General features: G+C 45.4%; 2 protein-coding genes across 8 annotated transcripts in view; one reads left to right on the top strand and one right to left on the bottom strand.

Moving 5' to 3' along the window:
* Positions 1–189: 189 nt before the first annotated feature.
* On the top strand, positions 190–17,275 carry tbc1d30 (TBC1 domain family, member 30). 5 transcript variants are annotated; one of them, XM_058065756.1, is made up of 15 exons: positions 190–888; positions 5,259–5,423; positions 7,031–7,092; positions 8,812–8,877; positions 8,946–9,071; positions 9,139–9,324; positions 9,394–9,463; positions 10,054–10,152; positions 10,361–10,529; positions 10,613–10,718; positions 10,786–10,892; positions 10,964–11,103; positions 11,166–11,372; positions 15,891–16,976; positions 17,056–17,275. In XM_058065756.1, the coding sequence occupies exons 1-14, from the start codon at positions 351–353 to the stop codon at positions 16,961–16,963; spliced, it is 3,114 nt and encodes a 1,037-aa protein (XP_057921739.1). In that variant the 5' UTR covers positions 190–350; the 3' UTR covers positions 16,964–16,976; positions 17,056–17,275. The 5 variants fall into 5 exon arrangements, with proteins under 5 accessions (XP_057921739.1, XP_057921737.1, XP_057921740.1 ...); XM_058065754.1 differs by having other exon boundaries at positions 15,891–17,275; XM_058065757.1 differs by having other exon boundaries at positions 10,967–11,103; positions 15,891–17,275.
* Positions 16,757–19,718, bottom strand: part of prkcq (protein kinase C, theta) — a 19,416-nt gene continuing 16,454 nt past the window's right edge. Inside the window, exon 15 of one of the 3 annotated variants that reach the window (XM_058065779.1) lies at positions 16,757–19,621. In XM_058065779.1, the coding sequence (XP_057921762.1) occupies positions 19,463–19,621 (159 nt within the window). In that variant the 3' untranslated portion in view covers positions 16,757–19,462. The remainder of the gene's footprint in view (positions 19,622–19,718) is intronic. The other 2 variants (XM_058065777.1, XM_058065778.1) reach the window with 2 other exon arrangements.

Consider the following 19,718-nt stretch of genomic DNA (forward strand, 5'->3'; position numbering starts at 1 on the left):
AAATATGCCGGTTTATATTTCAACACTGGTTATTAGTATCCATAATATATTTTTTTGTTTAATTCCATGTATACAATGTGCCGCGGACCCCAAATGGCCCAAGCCGCACTTTGGACACCCCTGACCTAACAGTGTACCTTTACCTCGTAAAGATTTAGTTATTTGTCACATGACTAACTTGCCGCGTCTTCTAACGACAGTGGCTCAACAAGCACAAACCGGATTGGTCGGTTTGGTGTTTTGGAGACGGGCTGCGATTGGCCAATGAAAGCAGTCTTACCTGCCGTGCAAGGCATTAAAGTTTGGGTGAAAGGGCCGGCCCGGTGCTGGCGGGCAGGCGGGGAAGTGAAATGTTGAGAAAGGAAGCTAGAAAAGTGTCAGATGTGAGGAATGGAGACTCCACAATCTTCTCGCCGACAAACTTTCCCGGTGTTGGGCTAGTTGACGTCACCTCTGTCAAGGCAAACATGGCGTCTGAGGTGAAGTTACACGCCAGCGAACTGCTGGAAGTTGACATATGTGACGCCGAGGACAACCTCGTCAACTCGGAAGACTTCTCCGGCTTCCAGCAGTGGACGAGTTCCACCGAGGCGCCCGATGGAGCACCATCGTCCCCCGCGCAGCTGCAGGAGGTCCCCTCCGGCTCGGTGGTCTCCAGCTGCGACCCAGACGTCCGAACCCCGAGGACGTCCATCGTGGACCGCCTGCTGGTGGAGCTCTACGAGACGTACAGTGGCGGCAGGAGGAACGTGGACAGCTGGGACAGTTCCACCGAGGCGTCTGGACCGGAAGGATTTCTGGGTCGATGCAACACGGGGTCCAGTTTCCTCCAGGAGTTCCAGGAGAAGCACACCAGGAGGCACCAGGTCCACTACCTGTCCCAGAAAGGTCGGAGAAACACACATGAACGTTTTTACTTCTTTGGCGTTAAATGAAATTAATATGTTTTATGTTGCTATAGAAACACCTACTACTTATTATTATTATCATTTTAGCTTTTAAAGGTGTCAGTAAACATTTCAATCGCATACTTTCTCCGCAGTAGTGTGACATAATTGAACTTGTTCATTTAGTGTGTGGACAAAGTATTTCAACATGCTTCTGCAGGAGTAACTGTACCTCTCTACGCCAGCAGGGGGTGCTTCGCTTGAAGACCGGGCTTTGATCCCGCAGTATATATTCTTTTTAAGTCCGAAGCCAAACGGACGGGGATGCCGAGGCTAATGAGTGTGTTGACAGCGAATGCTAATGCTATTGTTTCCTCACTGAGTAAACACAGGCAGGACTGCGGGTTGAGGGCGGAGGGGGTCAAGTTAAATACTCCACAGGCTGTGTTTCAGTTTGCACACTTTGGTGCTTACACTTCAGGAAGTGTACTTAGCTCCTCGGGCACGCCTACAGGAAATGTACCCCCTTTTCTTCTGTCCTTTTTAAATTTGAGTGCAGCACCCCGCTGCAAATTGAGCTCCCTGGTACGGCTCTCTGCCGCCCCCTGTTGGTATGGAGGGTGCCATTCACAAACACTGTAAAACAAATACAATAACAATGCCGCAGTCGCATAAATTGAAAAGGAGAGCGTTCTCGGCGTGGTGAGAATGTCTCCAAGGATCCACTGCTCTGGAGCGGTCAAAGATATAAAGGTGTGTTCAAGTCAAAGAACACGGCAGGTTTCCTCTGGTGGATTTATTAAGGCTTTATGCTGTGGTACTGTAACAACACACATACAATACAAATACACAAATAGACGATAAGTAACGTAACTCACATTACATAAACATAATGATTAGGCGAGGCACATTAAATACAGAAATCAACAAGGACATTAAATAAACATGACGCTTATTAGAACAATAGTTGGTCAGACAGTTAGCTTGAGTGCTAATGTTAGCACCAATGAACAAAGGAGCCCCACTTAGCGAAAAGGTGCGCAAACACCTGCACAGCTCCTACAATGGAACCAAAACCTCATCTCTATGCATTCACGCACCGCATCAACCCGGAGAAATGGATGAAGCTCAAGAAAGCGTCAGAGAAGTCATAAAATAGTAAAAAGCTCAACTGAGGCAACATGGCGCTCACTGTGGTGCGTTTACCGACCGACGAACGCAGTAGGACAAAACACCGCCCACAGCTGAACATTATCAGTGACACAAACCATGTAAACCACACTATACAGGAAATTCATCATTCAACAGACTAAAGAATCAGAAAGAACATACAACACTTATGAAAATAAGTTGACTACAATCCAAAGAGCATGAAAGAAGGAATATCATAGCCAACTACTAGCCAAGCACAAAAACAATATTCGAGCAACCTGGGGCATACGAAATAGTATTATCAGGAAAAGTAACAAGAAGACAGACTACCCTAATTATTTCATGGTGGGAAACACCTATAATGACGATATGGATGAGACAGTTGAAAAGTTCAATAACTACTTTGTCAATATTGGTCCCAAACTAGAAGAAGGGATTCCGAAACAAAGGACAAGCGAGGAAAGGAATGAAACAATAGAAAGGAATCCTAATTCTGACAGATGTTTCTGACAGATGTAACAAAAAAGGAAATCATCGACATTGTCAAAAATTGTAAAGCACAAACATCAACTGATTGTAATGGAATCGAAATGGACACTATAAAAACAGTAGTTAACGAGATCGTAGAACCGCTGATGTACATCAGCAATTTATCTTTTCAGACTGGAAGATTTCCCCAAGAAATGAAAACAGCAAAGGTTGTTCCAATTTTTAAAAATGGTGATAAACACCAATTTACAAACTATCGGCCAGTCTCCTTACTACCACAATTCTCCAAAATTATTGAAAAGCTATTCAACAACAGGCTGGATAAATTTATTAATGCCAACAAATTCCTATCAGAAAGTCAGTATGGATACACAGCTAATATTTCTACCTCCATGCCACTGATTAACTTACGGAGGAAATCACTAACGCTATAGATCAGAGGAAGTGTGCAGCCACAGTATTCATGGATCTGACAAAAGCCTTTGATACAATCAATCATGACATCCTAATAACTAAATTAGAAAGGTACGGAATAAGAGGATTAGTTCTGAACTGGGTCAAAAGCTACTTAGCTGACAGGAAGCAATACGTACAGCTAGGAGAATACACATCTGCAAGTTCATATTTTACGTGCGGAGTTCCCCAGGGGTCAATACTGGGGCCAAAACTGTTCAACTTGTACATCAATGATATCTCCAAAGTTACGAAAGTCTTAAAGCTGGTATTATTTGCGGATGATACCACTGCTTTTTGTTCTGGAGGGAGTACAGACAAAAAGGTCAGAGAAGAAATGGTCCCACTAAAAAGATGGTTTGATGATAATAGATTGTCCTTGAACCTAAGTAAAACTAAAATCATGCTGTTTGGTAACAGCAGAAAGGACACGCACCAGCAAATACAAATGGGCGGTGTGGACATTGAAAGGGTGAACGAAAATACATTTCTGGGGATCACAATAGATGAAAATATGAGCTGGATAGATAGATAGATAGATAGATAGATAGATAGATAGACTCCCTTTATTGTCATTGCACAAAAACACAGTAGTGAAATTGCCAACGAAATGTCGTTGCCTGGCTCCCATATAATAGCAGACACAAAAGAAGATAAGTAATAATAAATAATAATAATAATGTGGAGAATAAATAGATAGAATAGACACCACATATGAACAACATAATGTAAAGTGCAGCGTGAACAGTAAATTGCCCAAATAATTTAAATAATTTAAATTAATAATAATAATGCAAGTAAAGGTAGAGGGGCTTATTTGACATTCAGCAGTCTGATGGCCAGGGGGAAGTAGCTGTCTCTGAACCTCATATTACAAATATACAACATAAGGTGGCCAGAAATATTTCAGTATTGAACAAAGCAAAATTTGTTCTCAATCAGAAATCACTCCACACTCTTTATTGCTCTCTGGTTCTACCATATCTTACTTATTGTGTGGAAATATGGGCTAATAACTATAAAAGCAATCTTCACTCGCTAAATGTACTGCAAAAAAGGTCAGTAAGGATAATTCATAATGTCGCCTACAGAGAACATACTAACTCCTCATTTCTAAAATGACAAATACTTCAACTTGCTGATATAGTTCATCTTCAAACAGCTAAAATAATGCATAAGGCTAAAAATAACCAATTACCTAAAAATGTCATCCAATACTTCTCTACAAGAGAGGAGAAATATGATCTCAGGAAAGAACTAAATTTGAAACACTTCTATGCTAGGACTACGTTATGCTAGCCATAGCATTTCAGTATGTGGAATCAAACTATGGAATGGATTGAGTAAGGAAATCAAACAATGCACAACGATGAGCCAATTCAAGAAACAATACAAGCAGTTGATGTTTGCTAAATACAAGGATGAAGAGTCTTGAACCAGTCATGATGTGCTATACATATTACTATATTGACAGTTACTATGGTACCCATTATGTCATTGAATGGTCATATCACCCCGTACTTCGGTACGGGACAAAAAATAAAAAAATTAAAAATTAAAAAGAAATAACAAATAAAAAACCTTAAACTGTATTATGGAAAGCAGGAAGTGAACAAATGTAACAGTTACTGATTGTAAAAGTACCAGATGGAGGGGTAGGATTTAATAAGCTTTGCTTCTTCCTACTCCTTTTGGACATGTGGAACTGGGAACTGATTATGGGATTGTAATCTGATGCATGTTCAAATGAAATAAAACCATTACCATTACCATAAATTATAGTCTTTCTAACATAAATGCTGCCTTTTTAAAGGTACAATTTCTTTGTCAAATATTTGGCACTAATATTTCACAATATTGTAATGCCCCTGGTTGTGGTAAGGAAGACACTCACGTCGCCGATCCACTTCAGTCGCTTTATTAATAGCGGTCAACCTTTTTACAGTTCACTCACACCCGGGCTGCTGTGGGCCACAACCCACGCCAACACACGCACGCCATTCGCTCCTTGCTAGCGCTCTCTCCACACTCTCACTCACCTAGCGCCACACCCAGTCTCACTCTCTCACTTGTGACGTGGCACCGTCACCTTCCAAGCCCCGCCCTGTTAAAGGCCCAAACACACAAAGTCACAGATATTACAATATTATACCACTACTGATTTACTTGGCTAGCATAGGCATGGAAACCCTGGTATGCTGGCTAACGTCCATTTTGTTCCATCAACTTGCAGTGTGTGTGTGTGTGTGTGTGTGTGTGTGTGTGTGTGTGTTTCAGCGCCGGAGGAGCTGCGTGCCATCATCCAGGAGGTGAAGTACCGCACGGGCGTGCAGTCGGCCAAGCTCATTCGCAATCTGAAACGGCGAGATCGCCTCATCCACAAACTGCATAAGAACTACGACATCATCACAGCGTGCCTGCAGGCTGTCTCGCAGAAAAGACGTAAGAAAAGTCCACGCTCCTTTTTCACCCTACTTGGTTCGAGTCCAAATATCAGGAACAGCTGAGCCCTGGACACCTGTCAAAGTATATTCACTCCAATTAGCATACCTTTTGCATGGGGTCGCATTCTTGGCAAGTGTGCAACGTAATTGGTGTAATGGTACAGCTGCTGCCTTTTCTGGCAGATGTGCGGGTTCGAGTCCCGTTCTATGTGTTATTTTTCAATAAAACATACATCCAACCAAATTCAGGTTCAAGTCCAAAACTACTTTTTAATGAGTCATATCAAATGGAGTTCCATGCTGCAAGGATCCAATGGATCCTTGGATCCATTGGATGTCATCAGGTCGGGTACCTAATGAAGCGCTAGGCTGGGATAAAACTGAAAACAGTCCTGATGTGGAGGCTAAAACAGGAAGTGAAAGGATGAGCTCACCCTTGTGCTGCATCTTCTCCCTCCGTCCGGATGCTGCTCAGCATCCTTGCACCTCCTCCTGATGATGCTAAAAAGAGGAGGAGGAGGAAGAAGAGAAGACGAGGAAGAGGATCAGCCTCATTTCTATCGCTCGAGTCCACATCCTAAATCGGAGCATTTTGTTTCCAGAAGCTTCACTGTGTGTTCGTGTTAAACGCGGAAGTCGTCGTCCTTTGTTGGTTTGTTTGCGAGAGCGCGTGAGAGAGAAAGGCGAGGGCCGGGATCGATCAGGATGTTCGGGCCGTTTCCGAGCAAGACGTCCACAAGGATCGGAACCATGAGCTGACTGGACGGACTTTTTTTGGGTCAGCATGCGGCAGGAGCGGCTCGCCGCCGCCGCCGCTTCCTCCTCAGTATCCGTCGCCGGCAGGAGGCCGCGGGCGGGCGGCAGGCAGCGGCAGCAGCAGGCGACGGGAGGGGTCGGCAATATCATCAGCAGCGTCCTCAAGAAGAGGAACGGCATATCGAGGAGCGCCCCCCGGCTGCTGTGCACGCTGGAGCCAGGTGACCCGAACACGGAAGAAATAATCGTTTACGCGTTGATTAGATTACGCTTTGTAATGTGGAAATGCGGGGCGATGACGTCACGAACGCATCGCAACATACCATAGCAATCCCGCAATTTACATGACAGTTTGCCCCCACTCCCCAGGGGCTGACAATGAATAGATCTGATTTTGTGTCAAATCACAGTTAAGCACATCATTAGAAAGATGCATTGCTAATAATAGCAATAATAATACAGTATTAGCTTTAGAAAGGTTGAGTATAGTGCACCACTAATCTGTGATTGGCAGCCAGAGTGGGTGTGGCTTCCGCCTTAATCCTCCTCCAAAGCTCTCAGCAGAGAGGAACGCCAACAGGAATGGCGCCGGACAAAGCGACCGAGACAAACCAAGCAGGTTTTCTAGTTTTAATCTCTGACCTGAAACATCCAATGTGACCCCCCCCAAAGCCGGAAGCTTGGGTCTACATTTTGAATGTCCCCCTGGTGTCCTTGCTGGACTGATTAGTGTCCAAGTTCCTACGTCATGTGACTCCATCTTTGTTTAGATTTGGCATCCAACTCCAACCTTCTGATTTTGGGGTGATGTGATGTCCTATCATGACTGCAGTGTGTTTGTGTTGACAGGAGTGGACACAAGGCTGAAGTTCACCATTGAGCCTTCCGTGGGGAAGAATGGATTCCAGCAGGTGAAAACTCACATGGCATATAAAATATACACCAGTATTTCATGCCGCTACTTTGGTCTTCAACCTGTGGCTTGTTCAGATAACTTGTGGATAAATTCTCATCTCCTGACATCTCTTTTACCAATTGTTTAAGCACTGTTGCGAGTCAGTGAGGAAATGGTAGCGCTTTATTTTGCAGGAGCCAATCATGAGCTTGTCAACCCACTGGAGATTACATATGTAACAGTATATATATGAGAAATATACAAACGTGTACCGATAGTCCTAGTCAATAGTTTGCATTATGCTATGCAATACATCCATAGTGCAATGTGTCGGAGCAACGCATTCATTGGTGTGCTGCAATGACGTTGGCCACCATGGCTCCCTCTGGTGGACAGAGGCAACATTGCAGTGCCATCCATCCATTTCCTATGCTGCCTGTCCTCCAATGAAATGCTTTGGTCAAACTAAATGCATTATGGGAAAACATTTGTTCAACTCATACTGGTACATATTTGGGTGTTAAGTTGCTGCGGGATGAGTTTAATGTTGTTTGTAAGAGGACAACCAAAAGTGGTTAGTTTTTTCCAAAACCCATTTCATTGACTATAAATGAGTAATGATTTACAAATAGGTGATGAGTCAGCTAAAGTGTCTTACAATGCTTCATTGATGATCAGTGAGATTTCACGCTTTGTTTGTCCTTGTCCGTACGCACCGTGATTGCGAGACACCAAAAATGGAAGCTTTGTATAAATTCTGTTGTGTGTCGTCTTACGTTGTAGCTGTCTGAGGAGAACGTTAATGTCCAGCGAGCAGAAGGCTTTGGACAGGGAAGAGCGAGCCATGTGACAAAATGACAAAAAGCCGTTCTTCTGCGCTTTCAATTTCACAGCTTCACTCGATCGCTTTTTAAAGATATATTTATAAATCATGCACATGCACCAGCCTTGATCGCAGGCAGGCTTTTCTTGCAGGTTTGAATGACCCAACAGGCACAGTAATCCTTATGCCAAGCTAAAACTCAACTTTGTGTTAAATATCTTATTTTCTCTTCTAAATCTACTATATTGGCTACTGGGGTGGAAAGGTGACTATGGGGTGTTATTTCATGTCCAGAGGGCTCTAATATGTTTACAACCTTCTAAATACCCTTTTAAACATTTTGAATTTATTTCATTTATAAATAAGGAGGGCTGTACGGCAGTCGAGTGGTTAGCGCGTAGACCTCACAGTGAGGAGACCAGGGTTCAATTCCACCCTCGGCCATCTGTGTGGAGTTTGCATGTTCTCCCCGTTCATGCGTGGGTTTACTCCGGGTACTCCGGTTTCCTCCCACATTCCAAAAACATGCTAGGTTAATTGGCCACTCCAAATTGTCCATAGGTATGAATGTGGGTGGGAATGGTTGTTTGTCTGTGATTGGCTGGCGATCAGTCCAGGGTGTACCCCGCCTCTCACCCGAAGACAGCTGGGATAGGCTCCAGCACCCCCCGCGACCCTCGTGATGATAAGTGGTAGACAATGAATGAATGAATGAATGAATAAGGAATCCAATTTTGTGTAAAATGTACTCATCACGGTTGTGTGTGGACCCAATGTTCCGTGATAAATGAGGGATTACTGCAGTAATTACTTGCAGTTTTTCACTATCCGCATGTGGTCTTGGAACCAAGACCAGCACCAGGGTCTACTGAAGGTGCGTGGTTAAAAGGTTTTGTTTTGTGTGCGGTGCAGTGGTACGACGCCCTTAAAGCCGTGGCCAGACTTCCCACTGGAATCCCCAAAGAATGGAGGAAGAGGGTGAGTCCTATCCCGGCAGGATGCACAAACAGAAAGGGAGGTTCCAGCAGTGGCGTTCGTGTGTGCAGGTTTGGCTGACGCTGGCTGACCAGTACCTCCACAGCATCTCAATCGATTGGGACAAGACGCTTCGTTTTGCTTTCAACGAGCGCAGCAACCCAGATGACGACTCGTTGGGCATTCAGATCGTCAAGGTAACCAGCAAACTGGGGGATGCGGAAAATGACGCCGTCAATAATCTTAAACGTGTCTGATCTCCAGGACCTCCACAGGACAGGCTGCAGTTCTTACTGTGGCCAGGAGGGGGAGCAGGACAGGGTGGTGCTGAAGCGTGTGCTGCTGGCCTACGCCCGCTGGAACAAAACGGTGGGCTACTGCCAAGGCTTCAACGTGCTGGCAGCGCTCATTCTGGAGGTGACGGAGGGCGACGAGAGCGATGCGTTGAAGGTGACCTCAACTTTTTATCGACGCTCTTTTTTTCATCCAAAACTACAAGTCCTTCTGTTGTGTGCTCAGGTGATGATCTACTTGATTGACAAAGTGCTTCCTGAGAGTTACTTTGCTAACAACCTGCGGGCGCTGTCAGGTAAATACAAATCTATTCATATTTTATAACACATTTTAAAATGAATAGTAAGCTCAACACAAAATGCACGGCAATGTTTTGAAATACAACTTTTTATTATGAAGGGAGAAAAAGTCCAAAGCTCTGTGTCCCTGTGTGACAAAGTGATATCCCCCAAAGCTAATAAGTGCAAGGGCCACCCTTAGCAGCAACAACTGCAATCAAGCGTTTGTGATAACTTGCAATGAGTCTCTTCCAGCGCTGTGGAGGAATTGTTGTCATTCAGCCACATTGGAGGCTTTTCCAGCATGAAGCCTTTTGAAGGTCATGCCACAGCATCTCAATAGGATTCAGCATTCCACACAGGGCCATATACGTAGCTTTGGATATTTTTTCTCCCTTCATAATAAAAAGTTTCACGAGAAAACTGCATTTTGTGTTGTTCTTTACTAATATTTACATTTCTTGGATGATGTGAAACATTGAAACATTTGTGACAAAACATGAAAAAAAAAGGAAATCAGGAAGGGGCCAAAAAAGGGGCCAAACACTTTTTCACACCACTGTACCTGTCAGGACGTTTGTGGCTAAACGGTATCTGTCTCCATCAGTGGACATGGCGGTGTTCCGAGACCTGCTGCGAGTGAAGCTTCCCAGGTTGTCCCAGCACCTGCACCACCTCCAGAGGGCGGCCAACAGGGAGGCGGGTGGTATGTCTCCATCATTTCCTCTAAAACCTCGCTTCCAAAGTGGCGGATGTCAATTGTTACAGGGGGAGGGGAATAAAGATGGAAAAACAGCATGACTGGAGTTACACAGTGCGCTTGGACTTCAGGTCAAATGTCTGGAGGGGTATAGCAGAGTTTTGGAACCCATGCGTGGTGCTAACTCACCCGGCACTAACGTCCCACTCACCAGGCAGCTACGAGCCGCCGCTCACCAACGTCTTCACCATGCAGTGGTTCCTCACCATGTTTGCCACCTGCTTGCCAGCGCCCACCGTGCTCAAGATATGGGACTCGGTTTTCTTTGAGGGCTCGGAGGTGCTGTTTCGGGTGGCCCTCGCCATCTGGGAGAGACTGGGAGAGTGGGTGGATCATTTCGCTTCTACTTCATTGCACTTCTGACCTTCATCGTAACATCTGTGATGAAATTGTGTTGTCCGTCCAGGAGGATCATGTACTGTCAGACGGCCGATGAGTTCTACAGCATCATGGGTTGTCTGACTCAAGAGATGCTGGATCACAACCTCATTCATCCTCCTGAGCTCATACAGGTGAAGTCCCAAAAATAAACAGACTTGGGTAACAGGTGGTGCTATTACAATCTCTCCATCCTTTAAGGAGGTCTATTGCATGGCGCCCTTCCCCTTCCCTCAGCTGGCTGAGCTCCGGGAGAAATACACCTACAACATCACGCCCTTCCCCATGTCGGTCAGGCCCAACGGAAGGTGAGCAAGGTCGCACATGAAACAGGAACTTGTGCGTTGACAAAGTGACAAGGTTTGTGTGTTTTCATCAGCAGCAATCACAGCGGCCGGGAGAGTGATGACGACGATGTCAACGTGGCCGATGAAGACTCCATGATGACGGCGCTGGGCTGTCTGGGCCCGCTAGGCCTGCTGGCGCCAGAGCTCCAGCGCTACCACAAACACCTGAAAGGTCAGCGCATTGCTTTTTTATATGTGCAGAAAGACGAGCAACTGATTGTTGCCTCCTTCCAGACCAGCGAGTCGAGCTCGGGAACATCGCAGAGCTGAGTCCGGGAGCGGTGGGAGGAGCTGGGGGCGGCGCCAGGGCGGAGCATCAGGCGGCCATCAACAGCATGATGATGGAGAGGATGAGCACGGACATCAGCGCGCTCAAGAAGCAGTACACTCGCATCAAGAGGCGGCAGCAGCAGCAGGCCATGCAGCTATGCATACGCACAGGTGAGGGGGCTGTCTGCTCAGTGGGGGGCCTTGTAGGTGTGTGGGGGCGGCTTCTGATCCTAACTAAAGGCTGTACATCAGTGAAATAACCAACACCTTCCACTTCTCCAAGGCCTTAAAAAGTGGTTTCTATCGTATGGAGACGGTCTTCACTGCAGCTAACAAACACAAAAATCATTTTTAACTCCATCGGGACCAAATTTCATCTTTCCTACCAGGGAGAATTAGGGCCACATAAAAAGAAAAGAGATTACAAGAGAAAGGTTATTTTACCAGAAAAAAGTTATTGGAATATAGTTGTAAAGTTTCAAGAATTAAGTAAATTTACAATAAAAAAAAAATGTAGTAAAGTTACAAGAAAAACTCAAAGTTAGGAGAATAAAGTTGTAGGGAAAAAGTCAATGTTACAATTGTAAATTGTACAATTGTAAATATACGAGGATGAGGTGGTAAAGTGATGACAATAAAGTTGTAAAGTTATGAGATAAAGTTGTAGAGTCTGGAGAATAAAATCATAAATTTACGTGATTCAAGTCGTAAAGTTAAAGGAAAACAGTAGTAAATATACAACAATGATGTGGTAAAGTTAGGAGAATAAAGTCATACATTTCCAAGAATAAAATTACAAAGTTGTGATTTTAAAAAAAGCCGTAAAGTTATGACAAAGTCACACAGTTACAAGAAAAAAAGTTGTAAATTCCTGAGAAAAAGTTGTAAAGTTATGAGGAAAGAAGTCAAAGTTACAAGAATAAAGTCGTAAATATACAAGAATGAAGTTGTAAAGTTATGAGAATAAAATTGTAATGTTACATGAAGAAGTTTGGAGAATAAAATCAACAATTTTCAAGATTAAAGTACTAAGAATAAAGTCATACATTTACGAGAGTTCTGATAGTCACAAAGGAAAAAAGTCCTAAAGTTACAAGACTAAAGCCGTAAATATACGAGAGTGAAGTTGTAAAATTACAAGAAGAAGTCGTTAAGTTCGGAGAATAAAACCCAATTTTTTTTAGATTAAAGTCGACAAGTTCTGAGAAGTCATAAATTTACAAGAGTTCTGATAAAAAAAAGTCGTAAAGTGATGACAGTCACAAAGGAAGTCCTAAAGTTATAAAAATAAAGTTGTAAATATCCGAGAATGAAGTGGTAAAGTTATGAGAATAAAGTTGTAAAGTTACAAGAAGAAGTCGTAAAGTTCGGAGAATAAAATCAACAATTTTCGAGATTAAAGTCATAAAGTTCTGACAATAAAGTCATACATTTACGAGAGTTCTGATAACGTTGTACAGCGATGACAGTCACAAAGGAAAAAAGTCCTAAAGTTACAAGAATAAAGTCGTAAATATACGAGAATGAAGCGGTAAAGAATCAGAATCAGAAATTGTTTATTGCCAGGTATGATCAAACACATACTAGGGATTTGTTTTGGTGAAGTAGGTGCAGACACATCTATTCAAATGAAAATACAAAATATCCAGCATAAACAGTATAAATATATGTAAACAGTCACACAGTCTGTTTTTTGTTTGTTATTCCGGAGGTGCAGTCTGGTTGTTATCCAAACTGAGTCCAAACTGAGCGTTAATGTAACGCATATAGAGAGTGTCAAAGTGGCAGGATGAGGCAGAGGTGGGGTGTGAGGAGTGTCAGGGTGGTTTCCGGGCCTTGTTGATGAGGCTGACAGCAGACCGGAAAAACTGTTCTTGTGGCGTGAGGTTTTGGTCCTGATGGACCGCAGCCTCCTGCCAGAGGGGAGCGTCTCGAAGAGTCTGTGTCCGGGGTGAGAGGGATCGGCCACAATCCTTTCTGCACGCCTCAGGGTCCTGGAGGCGTACAGATCCTGGAGGGACGGGAGATTGCAGCCAATCACCTTCTCTGCAGACCGAATGACACGCTGCAGCCTGCCCTTGTCCTTAGCAGTGGCAGCAGCGTACCAGATGGTGATGGAGGAGGTGAGGATGGACTCAATGATGGAGGTGTAGAAGTGCACCATCATTGTCTTTGGCAGGCTGAATTTCTTCAGCTGCCGTAGGAAGTACATCCTCTGCTGAGCCTTCTTGATGAGGGAGCTGATGTTCGGCTCCCACTTGAGGTCCTGGGAGATGATGGTACCCAGGAAGCGAAAGGACTCCACAATGTCAATCGTAGAGTCACAGAGGTTGATGGGGACAGGAGAGGCTGAGTTCTTCCTGTTGTCCACAGCTATCTCCACTGTTTTTAGAGCGTTGAGCTCCAGGTTGTTGCCAGATGGTCAACCTCCCACCTGTAGGCGGACTCGTCCGCCGTCAGAGATGAGACTGATGAGGGTGGTGTCGTCCGCAAACTTCAGGAGCTTGACAGACTGGTGACTGGAGGTGCAACTGTTTGTGTACAGGGAGAAGACCAGAGGAGAAACAACGCGGCCCTGGGATTTGGTGCTGATGGTTTTTGTATCGGAGACGTGTTTCCCCAGCTTCACGCACTGTTTCCTGTCAGACAGGAAGTCTGTAATCCACCTGCAGGTGGAGTCAGGCACGCTCAAGCTGGGAGAGCTTCTCCTGGAGCAGAGTCGGGAGGATGGTATTGAAGGCAGAGCTGAAATCCACAAACAGGATCCTAGCGTAGGTTCCTGCGGAGTCCAGGTGCTGGAGGATGAAGTGGGGGGCCAAGTTGACTGCATCGTCTACAGACCTGTTGGCTCTGTAGGCAAACTGCAGGGGGTCTAGGAGAGGGTCAGTGATGACTTTCAGGTGTGAGAGCACAAGGCGCTCAAAGGACTTCATGACCACAGAGGTCAGGGCGACGGGTCTGAAGTCATTAAGTCCTGTGGTCCTTGGCTTTTTGGGAACAGGGATGATGGTTGAGGTCTTGAAGCAGGCAGGCACGTGGCGTGTCTCCAGCTGATCAGCGCAGTGCTTCAAGGTGGACGGAGACACAGAGTCCAGTCCAGCTGCACTACGGGGGTTCTGTCTCCTGAAGAGTTTGTTGACGTCTCTCTCATGGATGGAAAGAGTCGTAAAGTTATGAGAATAAAGTAAAAGTAAAGTAAAATTGTAATATTGCCACAATAAAGTCATGTCAGAGGTAAAATAGAGCATGACTCTTCAGGAAGGAAACGTTCCTTCCTGCTTTCGGCAAGCTTTTATTTCTAACGTGGCAGCAAAACAGCAGTTGAGCACAAACCAATTAGCTCAGGGGTGCTCATTAAGTCGATCGCGAGCTACCGGTCGATCGCGGAGGTGGTACTGGTCGATCGCGGCGTGACATTAAAAAAATATCATCCTAGCATCAATGCCGTCACTTGATTGATATACAGGGCAGCCATTCAGATGACAACTGAATGTTGCCCTTCGGGCGACCAATCAAATCAAACAACGTCTCTAAGTGCAGCAGAACTTACGATGTCAGCCTATCATCCATCCCCGTTACTTGATTGACATACAGGACAACCAGTCAGATGACAACTGAATTTTGACCTTTAGGTCACCGCTCATGCGTAAACAACGATGCAAAGTGCTAAGCTAGTCGGCGAATTGCGTCAGATTTTAAGCCCTCGCTAAAGTTTATGGTCACTAAAATGAGTGAAGGAGCTGGACCAAGTAAAAAGGCAAAAAACATATCACTTCCATACGGATATGGAATATTATACGGATATTGTGATACGGATATTATCCATGACTGATAAACATTTGGAAGTGTGCTTGAGGCTGGCTATCAGCAGCTACTGTCCGGACTATGCATCCCTGGCTGGTTCAATTCAGTGCAAGTCATCAAAGTAAACTCAGGTAATTACAAAAAATGTTAATAGTTAATTATGTGTGTTTTGCAATATTGGCTCATTTGGTTATGTAAGGTACATCAACATACATTGTACGTACAAATAATCCTCAATACATTTGAAAATAAATAGATGTTTTGCATTTTTGTAGTGGGTAGATCATTTTGACTCGGTCATTTTAAAAGTAGCTCGCATGCTGAAAAAGTGTGAGCACCCCTGAATTAGCTTGTCTGCCTTCTTTACCCCGCCCCCTAGATTAGGCCCCGCCTTTTCTTATCTGTCTCTGGCAATGCTTGTTGCCACAGAATAATCTCAGATTTCCAAAATAAGACCAAGTTGTAAATTTACCTGAAGAAACTCATATTATTACAACAATAAAGTTGCACATTTATGTGAAAAAAAACTTGTAACTTTGTTGCAGGCATAGCCTGAGACAGCTATGAATAGGGGGGCCTTATGTGACCTTTGGCCTTGGTCAACAACTTTTTTTCTCGTAAATTTAGGACTATTTTTCTTCTAAATGGGTGACTTTATTCTTGTAAATGTAGGACTTTCTTCTCTCAGGCAAGCGTCTCTGTGCATATATTATTGTGGTCATCTCCTCTTTCCCCCAATGTGGTCCTATTACTGATCACGTGGTACAAAACTAAAACATCTCCCACTAATCTGCTGCTGGATTTACAAAAGAGGTCATCTTCTGTGTGAGTGCACCGCCTGGTGGTGGATTTAGGGGCTAATTTTGTCCCTTGTTTGATTGACAGACAAGTGTCCAGCCACACGCGTCCTGGCCTCCCAACTCAACCCCTCCAGCACCGTCATCAACCATCTGTTTCTGGGTCGGAAGCCCATCGGCGCTCCTTGGGCTTCCACCTCCACTCTACCGGGGATCCCAGCTGCTCCGTCCTCCCAGACACGAGGCTCTCCATGCAGGCAGCGCTGCGGTTCTCGGCCCTCCAACAGTAGCGTGTCTTCAGGGAGCTCGGGAGGCGGGGCGGGGTCTCCCTGGCGAGCACACGTGCGAGCTCATCGGAGGAATGTGGCGAGGGCTCGAGCTCAGCTGGGCTTTGGCACTTCGGAGGAACTGGATGAGGAGAATGTGAAGCCAGAGGAGGGCTTGGCGGAGGGGAGCGTCTCCTCCGAGTCTTCACCCCCGGGCCCATCATGTGAAGATGCTGGGCAGAATCTTCCTGATGGGACGGAGGTGGGGGAGGTGGAGGTGCAACTGGATTCCATGGACCTGGAGGACAAACCTACAAACATGACCTCTCATACGCAGCCTGTCCCTCTGCCGCCGCCTCCATCTTCCATCAGACACAAGGACTCGAGCACTTCTGAGAGCTCTGACAGACACTTTGCCGCCATTGCGCCACCACCGCCGCTTCACACCTCCAGTGACCCCTGTGTCACTTCACCTTCCACTCTGAGTCCCTCACTTTCATCGGAGTCTACATTGGCATCCGCCGAGCCGTCCTCCTCCTCCACGCCACCTTCTACCCCAAGCCGAAGCCCTGCTCATCACCCCACTTCATCCACACCTCTCCAGGGCTCCCGCTTCTACAAAACAGCCTCCCCCTTCACGCCGTCGCTTTCGTCCATCGGCTCATCATCTCGATCTTGCATCCCTCCATCCCCGTCCGCACCATCCTTCACGTCCGCCGCCACCACTACGATAGCGCAGGTCTTCTCGCCGTTCCCTTGTGTGAAGATGCCCAGGAAGTCCGCAGCAGCCCGAAACCTCGGCCTGTACGGCCCGACCTCTCGGACGCCCACCGTTCACTTCCCCCAGCTGAGCCGCAACTGTAGCAGCGCTACTGGCACCACCAGGAGGCGCTGAGAACCTGCCGCCAGTCAGTCCCACCGTGTTGCCTCCTGAATATTGAGCAAAGTCTCTTAAATGTTTGGCTGAGCTTTTCCTTCCCTATGCAGGTCTGTCTGAACCGTACCAAACGCTGATAGGAACCTACAAAGAAGGAACCCAGAGCCATCCACTTGTTTCTATGCCACGAAGGGACACACGAACATGTGACACACGTTTCTGTTTGAGGCTCTCCCAAGCAGAGCATGGAACCTAGCATCCCGACTGTTGAACACCTTGAGGAATGTAAACACAATAAATGGTAAAGGACATGCTACTACTGTGTGGATGTTTGTGTTTAAACACTTCTAAAAATCACTTAGATTCTTGTTCGTGTTAAAGGGGCCGTAAGTCCTGGAGTTTCTAAGCCAGGGGTGCTCATTAAGTCGATCGCGATCTACCGGTCGATCGCGGAGGTGGTACTGGTCGATCGCTGGTCGATCGCGGCGTGACATTAAAAAATATCATCCTAGCATCAATGCCGTCACTTGATTGATATACAGGGCAGCCATTCAGATGACAACTGAATGTTGCCCTTCGGGCGACCAATCAAATCAAACAACGTCTCTAAGTGCAGCAGAACTTACGATGTCAGCCTATCATCCATCCCCGTTACTTGATTGACATACAGGACAACCAGTCAGATGACAACTGAATTTTGACCTTTAGGTCACCGCTCATGCGTAAACAACGATGCAAAGTGCTAAGCTTGTCGGCGAATTGCGTCAGATTTTAAGCCCTCACTAAAGTTTATGGTCACTAAAATGAGTGAAGGAGCTGGACCAAGTAAAAAGGCAAAAACATATCACTTCCATACGGAATGGGAGGTGGACTTTCTTTTCACAATGTCTTTTTCGAAGTGCGGTTGCCTGGCTAACCTGGCTAACCTGGCTAACCTGGCTATCAGCAGCTACTGTCCGGACTATGCATCCCTGGCTGGTTCAATTCAGTGCAAGTCATCAAAGTAAACTCAGGTAATTACAAAAAATGTTAATAGTTAATTATGTGTGTTTTGCAATATTGGCTCATTTGGTTATGTAAGGTACATCAACATACATTGTACGTACAAATAATCCTCAATACATTTGAAAATAAATAGATGTTTTGCATTTTTGTAGTGGGTAGATCATTTTGACTCGGTCATTTTAAAAGTAGCTCGCACGCTGAAAAAGTGTGAGCACCCCTGGTCTAAGCTATAGCAAGAAGGGGCATCGTGACAGCACCCTATTTCACGCCCCTTTTCCTGCTCAGAGCCTGGAAACCCTGAGCACCCGCTTCGCATAAGCCGTGAGTGAGTGACAGACATTAACACATAAAATCTCATTCAGTCTTAACTTGTAATTAAGAATATAGTCATTATTTGTACAATCTGTTCTCCGAAACCACTATTTTTAATTTCAGCTAGCCAATAATGGTTTTCTATAATCGTGTGGATCTGCTGCCCCCTACTGGAAATGAGTGAACTACCGTGAGCTGACCTACTGTACAGGGAGGCTGGAGTTGATGACGCCTGCACTTTGACGAGGAAAGAAAGAGAATTCATTCGAGATTATATTGTGCCTGCTTCTAGGTGTCAACATCACTCATTTATTATTGAAACACTCACCTTTTCTCACCAAAGCACATCACTGCATCCTGCGGAATAGCTTTGCTTTTTCACAAAACATGAACATGTTGAGGCATGGGAATCTTACTCCTGCACAAATACACCATCCTTGCTTCGCTTAGCTGTTTTGTTCAAACAAAAAACTTTTTACTCCAAAAGACATTTTATTTCCCATGACTCGGTGCAACCCTCTGAGGAACAGTAGCACATCAAATGTAAACAGGTCAGCGACATGAACAGGATTATTTATATTTATTATTTATATTTATCCATTGCTAACACACCCGAGGTAAATCCACAAAAGGTTGAATCAAGAAAAGTGGACTCTTATTGTCTGTTGAGGACAACATACCGCCATCAATTATCATCCGATGATAAGCCGATATGTCCCAATATGTCATTGCACGGCAAGGGAGGCCACCGACGAGCTCTTCTGCAGGGCGGCCGTTCGCCAGCTGTGACAGGCACCCAGCACAACAACCACCCGACTGTGACCACCCCCAGCAGACATAAATAGGGAAACTCCATCCTTCCTACTCCAGGAACGATGGAGGAAGGACTCCTACTCCATCCTACATTTTTAACTGAAGAAGCCTTTTGGACTAAAAATGAAATGATGAAATGAGTCCAGTCGCCACCAGTCAACCTTTGTAGACCACCACGACCTGTGTGACTAAGAATCAACAGACACACGACCTGAGGTAAATGAGTCCACATGCAGCATCATTGATACGAACAAAGGTTATATAGTAGTTTCTACTTGAATGACATTCTTTATGACTTGTGTCAGTTTTTGTCTTACTTGGCTCCAGACATCACGGGTCACACCACTCACTCGGTGGTTGTCACATCATGGAGCGTTTAAAGCCTCATCAATGCACCGCCACATGAGCCATGCCCGGGTTGACAAAGGAGAAGTTCCAGAACATGGTCTGGTCCACACTGTTGATGAGTGTCCGGTCGGCGCACGACAGGCGAGGCTTCTCGTTGATGAACTCCTTGTCAAAGTTGCTGCAGTCGCTGGGCGATGTCTGCAAGCACACAGACGTTCAGGCAGTGCCACATGTCATGACCACTCTGGGGTGGAAAAGCTTCCATCCACACAAAGTCTCTGTCCATAATACAAGA

The sequence above is a fragment of the Doryrhamphus excisus genome, chromosome 3 (assembly GCF_030265055.1).
Source record: "Doryrhamphus excisus isolate RoL2022-K1 chromosome 3, RoL_Dexc_1.0, whole genome shotgun sequence".
Classification (NCBI taxonomy): Eukaryota; Metazoa; Chordata; class Actinopteri; order Syngnathiformes; family Syngnathidae; genus Doryrhamphus; species Doryrhamphus excisus.

Coding starts and splice junctions, on each gene's coding strand:
- tbc1d30 (XM_058065754.1), top strand. CDS start 351: ATGTTGAGAAAGGAAGCTAGAAAAGTGTCAGATGTGAGGAATGGAGAC. Junction 10,530..10,612: donor ATCTGGGAGAGACTGGGAGA/GTGGGTGGATCA, acceptor TTGTCCGTCCAG/GAGGATCATGTACTGTCAGA. Junction 10,719..10,785: donor ATCCTCCTGAGCTCATACAG/GTGAAGTCCCAA, acceptor CCATCCTTTAAG/GAGGTCTATTGCATGGCGCC.